Here is a 10,129-nt window from a genome sequence, read left to right on the forward strand (position 1 = left end):
CTTTTCCTTTCAGCCTTGGTAAAGTTTGCTAAGGGCTTTCAGATCCCCTAATGTGATACTGTACTTGAATTGGCTGTGTTCCTTTGAATATAATTTAGAAGAAATCTCTCTCCTCACCACTAGTGGCTACCCAGGGCCCACCTAGACTTCCACCTGCTGATGTGAATAATTATGCCAATGATTACACAGGAGAATTGAGTGTTTCTTTTCTTTCTTCATTCATGGGATGAGGGCGTTGCTGGCAAGGTCATCATTTAATGCCCATCCCAAATTACCCTTGAACTGAGTAGCTTGCTTGGCCATTTCAGAGGGCAGTGACTGTGGATCTGGAGTCAGGTGTAGGCCAGACCAGGTAAGGATGGCAGATTTTCTTCCCTAAAGGGCATTAGTGAACCAGTGCAACAACCTGGATTACTAGTTTAGCAACATTACCACTACGCCGCCATTTCCCCTGAATGGAAGCCGATTAGCCTATGACTCACCCTAAAACAATTTGAAATGAATTACATAGCTCGACAAGAAATTAAATTTGGAGGTTTATCCCACCCTTTGTTGGAGTAGGGATTGATAATTGGTGAGCCCAAGCTAATAGCAGCAACAGCCAATGGGAACTCCTCAGCACCGAGTTCAACCCTTTCAATGTTTCACCGTCCTAGAGAGTTCATACTGGAATCAGGAGCAGGGACAGTGTCCTATGGGATGGCTGGTTCATTACACGTGGGAAACATCTCAGCCTTGCTGAGGAGCTGTAACATTGAATCATACAGCACTGTTAGAGGCCATCAGCCCTTTGAGGCTGTGCTGGTTCTTTGAAGGAATGATCCAGGTCATGCCATGCCCCTACCTTTTCCTCATAGCCTTGCAAATTTTTTCTTTTTTGTATTTACCCATTTCCCTTTACTATTGAATGTGCTTCTACAACCCTTTCAAGTCAATCTACTTCCTTAGAATCAACCTCTAACCTGGGCATTTGCAGAATCACAAAATCATTACAGAGCAGATGGAGGCCATTTGGCCCATCATGTCTGCACCAGCTCTCTGAATAAGCAATTCACTTAGTGCCATTCCCCCACCTTGTCCTCATACCCTGCACATTCTTCCTTTTCAGATAACAGTCTAATTCCCTTTTGAATGCTTCGATTGAACCTGCCTCCACCACTCTCTCAAACAGTGCATTCCAGACCTTAACCACTCACTGCACGAAAAAGTTTTTCCTCATCTTGATTTGCTTCTGGGACTTTGACTGGGACGAACTGAAATCCAAGGGGAAATTTTTGATCATATCACTTCTTGGCCTCTAGACTGACAATTGATCTTCTTTGAAGCTGCATACCACAATGTAACCAGGACTTTCTTTGTTGGTAAATGAGCCTCAGCTCACCATAAACTCTTGCAGGTTCCAAATAAAATAATCAGGTTCAGGTTCTGTTTTGGTTTCAGTGGTCAGACAGGATTTGTTAAATGTGTCACCTACCTTCTGAATGCCTTAGCACATTGTATAATATGTTAACCACCAAGTCATCTTCCCTAGCTCTGATCCCTCTCTTTCCCCCTCAGCATATAATGAGTCCGTCCAGGCTAAAATCAACCGGAACTGTACCAAAGGAAACTACACCTTCCAGTCAGGATATGGACCCAATTCAAAGTTTGCTTGCCAGTTCAATCGGGAACTGCTGAAGAACTGCTCTGGGCTCGAAGATCCCACGTTTGGATACATGACTGGTCAACCCTGCATCCTAATCCGAATGAATAGGGTACATCTCAATGCAGAGAAAGAACTTGTATTTCGGTATTGCCTTTCACAGCCTCAGGACATCCCACTCACTTTTTGAAGTCTAGTCACTGCTGCAATGTAGGAAACAAAGCAGCCAATTTGAGCACAGCATCTCCCACAAACAGCAATGTGATAAATATGCAAATCATTTGTTCTGGTGTTGGTGGTTGAGAGATAAATATTGGGCAGGGCACTAGGGAGATCTCTCTTGTTCTACTTAGAAATACTGACATGGGATTTTTTACCTCCACCTGAGGGGGAACATGGGTTTAATGTCTCACCAAAAGATTGCAGCACTGGCAGTGCAGCACTCCTTCAGTGCTGCCCTGGAGTTTTGGCCTGGATTCAGGTCTCTGGAGTGGGACTTTGATGTAGGATGTCACTGAGCAGCTGCAGCTCTTCTGAGGGGGGAGGGTGAATGGCCACTGGTCGTGGTCCATAATGGTACCAATGATGTAGTTAGTAAAAGGGATGAGGTCCTTTGGCAGGGTTTGGGAAGCCAGGGAAGATATTACTGAGTAGAACCTCAAAGATAGTAATCTCTGGATTACTCCCAGTATCACGTATGAGCGAGTATAGAAGTAGGAGGTTAGAGCAGATGAATCTGTGGCTGGAGAGGTGGTGCAGCAGGGAGGAGGATTCCTGACATATTGAGACCACTTCTGCGGGAGATGGGAACTGTTCAGGCTGAGTGGGTTGCACCTGAACAGAGATAGGACCAATGTCCTTCTGGAGGAGTTTTGCTAGTGCAACTGGGGAGGGTTTAAACTAACTTGGCATGGGTGTGGGAACCAGGAGATAATACTGTATTAGAGAGGAATACCAAGGTGAACAGAGAATTGGGAAAGACAGATAGCACTAGAGTAAGAAATAGTACGGTATTATGTGGGGTCAGAGTAAGAGGGAATGTTATCAAGTCTAAATTAGGGTTATTGTACATGTACGTGAATGAGCGGAGTGTGGTAAGTAAGGTTGGTGAGCTGTAGACGCAGATAGCCACATGGAAATGGAGACTTGACTCAAAGAAGGACAGGACCAGGTGCTAAATATTCCTGGATACAAGGTGTTCAGGAAAGATAAGAAAGGAAGGAAAGGAGGAAGGGTGGCAGTATTGATTAAGGAGAACATTTTAGTGCTGGAGAGAGAGCATATCCCAGAGAGGTCAAGGACAAAATCTATTTAGCTAGAGCTGAGGAAATAAAAAGGTGCAACTTCTTTGCTCAATGTAGTCTATATGCCACCAACTAGTAGAGGAACAAATTTGCAGGGAAATTAAGGAGAGTTGCAAGAATTATGGAGTAGTTATAATGGGGAATTTAATTATCTGAATATAGACTTGGATAGTAATAGTGTAAAGGGCAGAGAGGGGCAAGAGTTCCTAGAGTGTGTTCGGAGGAATTTTTTTACATAAGTATGTTTCCAGTCTAACAAGAATGGAGGCATTCTGGATTTGATTCTGGGGAATGAGGTGGATCAGTAGCATCGTAAGGTTTAGGTTGACTATGGAAAAGATCAAAAGATATCCAGATTAAAAATTATTAATTGGGAGGTAAGCCCACTCCAATGGGGTGAGAATGGATCTGGCCCAAGCAAATTGGAATCAAAGATTGGCAGGCAAATCTGTAACTGAACAATGGGCTGCCTTGAAAGAGGAGCTAGTTCAGGTATAGTCAAGACATGTTCTCAAATGGAGGAAAGGGAGGACAAACAAATCCTTGGATAGCCAAAAAGATAGAGAGTAAGATGAAGCAGAAGAAGGGTGCTTGTGATAGATGTCAGGTGGATAATACAATTGAGAACTAGCCTGAATTTGGTGGTTAGGAGGGAAATGAGAAAACAAATAGGCAAGCAAAGTGAGAGTATGAGAAGAGATTGGCAGCTAACATAAAAAGAAATCCAAAGCTCTTCTATAAGCATATATAAATAGGAACAGTGTTGTACATGGAGGAGAAGGGCTGATTAGGGACCAAAAAGGGGATTTAGACAAGTCGAAATGGTTGAGATACTATCTGAGTACTTTACATCTGACTTTACCAAGGAGACAATGCTGCCCAAATCATAGTGAAAGAGGAGGTAGTCGAGACACTGTATGGGTTAAAACTTGATAGAATTTAGAAAGGCTGTATATATTTAAAGTTGATAAGTCACCAGGACCAGATGAGATGCATCCAAGGATACTGAGGGAGGTAAGGATGGAAATTGCTGAGGCATTGGCCATAATTTTCCAGTCTTCCTCGGATACAGGGATGGTGCCAGAGAACTGGAGAATTGCAAAATTTAGAACATTGTTCAAAAAAGGATGCAAGGATAAAAACAGCAAAAAACCAAGCAGTCAGTTTAACCTCAGTGGTGGGAAAGCTTTTAGAAACAATAATTCAGGACAAAATTAACAGACACTTGGACAAATGTGGATTAATTAAGGAAAGTTAGCACAAATTTGTTATGGACAAAACCTTTTTAACTAACTTGCTTAGGTTTTTTGATGGGGTAACAGAGACGGTAGATGAGGGTAATGTGGTGTACATGAGAAAGCGATGAATAAAGTTAACAGGATCCTAGGCTTTACAAATAGGGACATAGAGTACCAAAGTATGGAAGTTATGATAAACCTGTATAAAACACTGGTTGAGCCTCAACTAGAGTACTGCATCCAGTTCATACCATACTTTAGGAAGGATGTGAAGGCATTTGAGAGAGAATGCAGAAAATATTTGCAAGAATGGTTCCAGTGTTGAGGAACTTCAGTTATGAAGATAAATTGGAGAAGTTGGGACTGTTTTTCCTTGGAGAAGAGAAGGTTAAGAAGAGATTTTTGATGGAGGTATTCAAAATCATGAGGGGTCTGGACAAAGCAGATAGGGGGAAACTGCTCCCATTGGTGGAAGGATTGAGAACCAGAGGACAGAGATTTAAAGTAATTGGTAAAAGAAGCAATGGAGATGTGAGGAAAATCTTTTTCACACAGTGAGTGGTTAGGATCTGGAATGGACTGCCTGAGACTGTGGTGGAGGCAGATTCAATCATGGCTTTCAAAAGGGAATTGGATCATCATCGGAAGGGGAAAGATTTGAGGACCATGGAGGATGGGGTAGGAGGGGGAAAAGGAGGTCAGTTGATCTTGCAGAGAGTTGGCATGGACAACACAGGCTGAATAGCCTCCTTCTGTGCTGTAACCATTCTATGATTCTTTCAACATAGAGGGTAGCGCGCTATCAATAGAGCCACAGCTGATAAATATGCAGGGTAAATAGCTGGAATATATGCAATTTTACATAATCGACTGATAATCTGAAACACGTGAACAATAAAGTCCAGCTAACCAGTTTCTTATTGGAATTTCAGATTATCAACTACTTGCCTGGAGAAGGAACCACCCCAAATGTTTCATGTGCTGTTCTGGTGAGTGCCAATAGACAGAAGGCACCCTTCTGTGAAAGATTATGGATTTGATTATGTCAGGCATTTTCTGGGGGCTGCTTTCACTTCACAGCCCAGACCTCAGCATTACTGCAGCAAAATTCTCATTTCCTGCTGCCACCTCCAGTGGAGTTAGACCAGCAGAGTTCCCAGGAAATTTGACCTAAAGGGGCCTACTAATAAATGGAAGCATTATTTGTAACCCACCAAAATTGATAACAGGAAATCACACTTGTCAATGTCCAAACATCATTGCCTGGAATTTTTACAGGAATCCTTTCATTTTCCTCTGTAATTCTGGAGTGATCAGTCTCAGTCCCTGATAGGCCTATCCTCTCAGTCCTAGTGTTATCCTTGTAAATCTTTCTTGTATGTTCTCCAATGCACATATATGCTTTTTATAACACGAGATCAGAACTGTTCACAATGCCTTAAGTATGGCTTAGCCAAGGTTCCCCAAGTATTACTTATTTGTCCGTGGGATGTGGGCAGTGCTGGCAATGCCTGCATTTATTGCCCGCATTTATTGCCCATTCCTAATTGCCCTTGAGAAGGTGGTGGTGAGCTGCCTTCTTGAACCGCTGCAGTCCATATGGTGTAGGTACACACACAGTGCTGTTCGGGAAGGAGTTCTAGGATTTTGACCCAGCAACAGTGAAAGAATGGTGATATATTTCCAAGTCAGGATGGTGCGCGACTTGGAAGGGAACTCCCAGGTGATGGTGTTCCCATGTCTCTGCTGCCCTTGTCCTTCTAGGTGGTAGAGGTTGTGGGTTTGGAAGTTGCTGTTGAAGTACTCTTGGTGTGTTGCTGCAATGCATCTTGTAGATGGTACACACTGTTGCCATTGATCTTTGACAGTCTCCAACTAATGCTCATTAAACAAGCCCATCGCTTCAGCCAGCAGAGCAATCCCCCGGCTAGGTTTAGGTCCAGCATCAGATTCCTTTTCCCCTCGTAATTATGAACTCAATTCAGCATGACCCTCAGGGACAGGCAAAGGTCTTGGTTTTTGCACGCTACTGGTGAAGATGGTGAATGTACTGAGTGGTGGAAGGTGTGCCAGTCAAGTGGACTGCTTCATCCTGAATGGTGTCAAAATTTTGTGTGTTGTTGGAGCAGCACTTATCCAGGCAAATGAAGAGTATTCCATCATACTCCTGACTTGTGCCTTGTAGATAAGCTTTAGAAAGGACAGGCTTTAGGGAGTCAGGAAGTGAGTTACTTGCTGCAAAATTCCCAGCCTTTGACCTGCTCTTGCAGCCACAATATTTATATGTCTGCTCCAGTTAGGTTTCTGGTCAGTGGTAACCCCCAGAAAGTTGATGGTGGAGAATTCAGCAATGGTAATGTCAAGGAAAACTCTTGTTGGAGACAGTCATTGCCTGGCACTTGTGTGGCACGAATGTTACTTGCCACTTATCCAGTTCTTGTTGCATGTGGGCATGGACTGCTTCAGTATCTGAGGAGTCGCAAATGGTACTGAACATTGTGCAAACATCAGCAAATATCGCCACTTCTGACCTTATGATGGAAGGAAGGTCATTGATGAAACAGCTGAAGATGGTCGGGCCTAGGACACTTCCCTGAGGAGCTCCTGCAGTGATGTCCTGGAACTGAGATAATTGACCTCCAACAACCACAACCGTCTTCCTTTGGCCTAGGTATGGCTCCAGCCAGTGGAGAGTTTTCCCCCTGATTCCCATTGACTCCAGTTTTGCTAGGACTCCTTGATGTTACACTTGGTCAAATGCTGCCTTAATGTTAAGGGCAGTCACTCACTCTCACCTGACCATAATGTCTCTGTTTATCAATTATCTGCCTCTAGAGATGGATCCCAGTGCCCTGTTTGCTTTTGATATGATTTTGTTAATCTGCATGCTACATTTAATGATCTGTGAATCTCTCCCCTTAGATCTGTTTTCTGTATCCCCCATTCAAATTTTTTTTCCCCAGGACAGGAGGTCTCTTTATTCCTCCAACCAAAATTCTCCCCCTCACACTTATTTATATTGAAATTATTTTACCATTAACATGGATATTTCACAAGTTTATTAATGCCTTGTGTCTTGTCACAATGTTGCTTTACTCTCATTGCATGACCTTTCCTTTAGGGATGTCTACTGTTTCTTGTCAATTTCAGTTTTTAGATCCTTTTCTATTTCATCTTTTGTGTAAGGATTCCATTATCTTCCCCACTCTTAACTATAAACCCCCAAGTTGATGTCATCCACAAATTTTGAAATTGTATTTCCGATACCCGAGTCCAAATATTTTAAGTAAATAATGAACAGCAATTGTCCCAGCAATGATCCTTGTGGAACACCACTTCCCACCTTTTATTAGTCAGAGTGACTACCACTTTTCTGTTCTATAGCTTGCTATCCATTCTGCTATTTGTCCCCAACTCCACAAATTCTGACATTTCGTGAGTCTGTCATGTGATACCTTATCAAAGACCTCCATGAATATTACATCCACTGTGTTACTCTGATTCATGTCACATTGTTAATATCTTGTCAATTACATTGTTGAGGTTAAGCGAAACAGGTGATAGGTATTAATTATCTTTGAGCGCGTACAAAAAGGGGGGACAGCTGGATCACTGGGTGTGTGGGAGGAGATCTATGAGACTGAACAAGTTGATAAACTCCCTTAATAAAGAAAAGCTCTGTGTCTTACTGGCTTTATCAACTGGCTTGGATTCTATTAATAATTCATTTTTTCTGTTACTTCTTCAAAGAATTCAATAAGATTGGCAAAGCATAAGCTTTCTTTTTGGGATCTGTGATGACTACTCTTTCTTATAATTTTCAGCTTCTAGATATTTTTCTGTCACATCTTTGAGTAAGAATTCCATTATCTTTCGTACCACCCTCATTAAGCTAATTGGTCTATAGTTCCTTTAACTGGTCATATCTCTGTTTTACATATAAGAATAGCATTATCTGTCCACCAGTCTTCTGGTCCACTATTCCTTTTATATAGACTGAAAGTCATCTGTGATTGTCATTATCCACATTGTAACTGTCTCCATGCAAATGGTGGACATTTGGACATGTGCGATCACTAGGTAAAGAGCCTGATGTATTTTTGACTCTACAAAGGTCAAGTCAGGCCTCATAAGTTTGTCCAACTCCCCCCACATCCCTGAAACATTTGCTCAGGATGTTGTTGCTTATTTACACTTGTTGTAATCATTAAGCAGATCAGTCAGTCAGTCCCATTCCCCTGCTCTATCTCTGCAAGTTTATTTCCTACAAGTACCCATCCAATTTCCTTTAGAAATCACTGATTGTCTTTGCTTCCATTGCCCTCGTAGACTGCGAGTTCCAGTCCATCAGCGCTCATTGTGTAAAAAAGTTCTTCACATCCTGCTCTCGCCACACGTCTTCAATCTGTAAGCCTTGTACCATCAGCTTTCCTTTGTCTATCTTTTCTAAATCTGTCATAATCGTGTACACCTCGGTCAAATCTCTCAATCTCCTTTGCTCCAAGGAGAACAACCCCAGCTTCTCCAACCTAACCTTGTAACTAAACCACCACCGCCCCCATTCCACATCCCTGGAACCAGTCTGGCAAATGTCCCTCTACACCCTCTCAAGGACCGTCACATCCTTCCTAAAGTGTGGGGACCAGAACTGGATGCAATACTCCAGCTGTGGCCTACCAGAATTTTATAAATGTTCTGCATAGCTTCCCTTCTTTTGTACTTGATACCTCCATTTATGAAGCGAGTCCTATTCTATCAGTTGCCACTTCTGACTCCACCTCCCAGTGATCATGTCCCCGTATACTTTATGGGCTTTTGTGATCAATTTACAGCTCAGGACTTACTGTGTATGTCAAATGATACTGGCCAAGCTTCTATGGCAATACCAGTCACTTATATACTGATTGGACACATGCAAGTAAATGCTATATCTCAAAGAAAATATCCTTTCAAATCGTAACCAATCAATTTGCAGTGAAAATGCATGGAATTGAAGTCATGTTAATCTGAGATTTCTGCTTTTAACAACAGCATGCCTACCCTGAGAGTATTGGAAATGTGGTATTTTATCCTGAAAATGGCACCTTTGACCTGTCATATTTTCCTTACTATGGTCGACAACCACAGGTACGGAGTCGCATTCTATTTAAGAAGGTTTTACATGTGCTGTTCTTTGCCTATCGAATAAAAAAAATTCCTTTTTTTTCCAGCCAACCTACTCTAATCCTTTAGTTGCAGTGAAATTCCTGAGTCTGAAAAGGAACAGAGGCTTTGAAATTCAATGTAAGATTAACGGCCCAGGAATCATCAGCGACAACCCCTATGAAAAATTTGAAGGAAGGGTGATCTTCCATCTGGATATCAAAAAATAAACACAAGCCGAAAGGAGGAAGTTTCATGTGACAGTTTTGTGGTTTTCTGTATATTCGTATCACTGGCTGTACTACTCAGTTTATAGACAAGGTTATAGATGATGTACTTTAGCGCAGTTTGCCTTCATTTCTGTCTATATTTAAATATTCTTCAACATTAGCTCTATACCAAGATATGCAAATGTATTACATGTACATATATAAACAGGTATGTGTCAATTGTATGCTAGGAGTGATGAATGAGTCGACACCATCCGTGGCAAACTCCATTTTAAAAGATAAACATTTAACTGCAGCACCTGTCATGCTGGCAGGTGGCATTGTTGTGTTTTTTTTCAAAGTTAAATGTCATCTAACCACTTCTTCATCCCCTTGTGCTTATCCTCTTCCTTCCTTCTCGCACTCTCTGTGCCTCCATCTACCTACTTTTATCGCCCTTTCCTATCCTCCTCATTTTCCTCTTTCACACTCTCTCATTCCCCATCTCCATCATCCTCCATATCCCCCTCCTCCATCATCCTCCCACTGACCACCTCCCTCTGCCCCTTCCTCTGTTTGAGTCTGGTTGCTCCC

General features: G+C 42.3%; 1 protein-coding gene across 1 annotated transcript in view; it reads left to right on the forward strand.

Annotated features, from left to right (window-relative positions):
* The window catches only part of LOC121290856 (potassium-transporting ATPase subunit beta-like), a 30,828-nt gene extending 21,072 nt beyond the window's left edge, over positions 1–9,756 (forward strand). Inside the window, exons 4-7 of the mRNA XM_041211863.1 lie at positions 1,558–1,754; positions 5,117–5,173; positions 9,216–9,311; positions 9,395–9,756. Coding sequence (XP_041067797.1) covers positions 1,558–1,754; positions 5,117–5,173; positions 9,216–9,311; positions 9,395–9,556 — 512 coding nt within the window. The 3' untranslated portion in view covers positions 9,557–9,756. The remainder of the gene's footprint in view (positions 1–1,557; positions 1,755–5,116; positions 5,174–9,215; positions 9,312–9,394) is intronic.
* The last annotated feature ends 373 nt before the right edge of the window (positions 9,757–10,129 follow it).

The sequence above is a fragment of the Carcharodon carcharias genome, chromosome 18, assembly GCF_017639515.1.
Source record: "Carcharodon carcharias isolate sCarCar2 chromosome 18, sCarCar2.pri, whole genome shotgun sequence".
Taxonomy (NCBI): Eukaryota; Metazoa; Chordata; class Chondrichthyes; order Lamniformes; family Lamnidae; genus Carcharodon; species Carcharodon carcharias.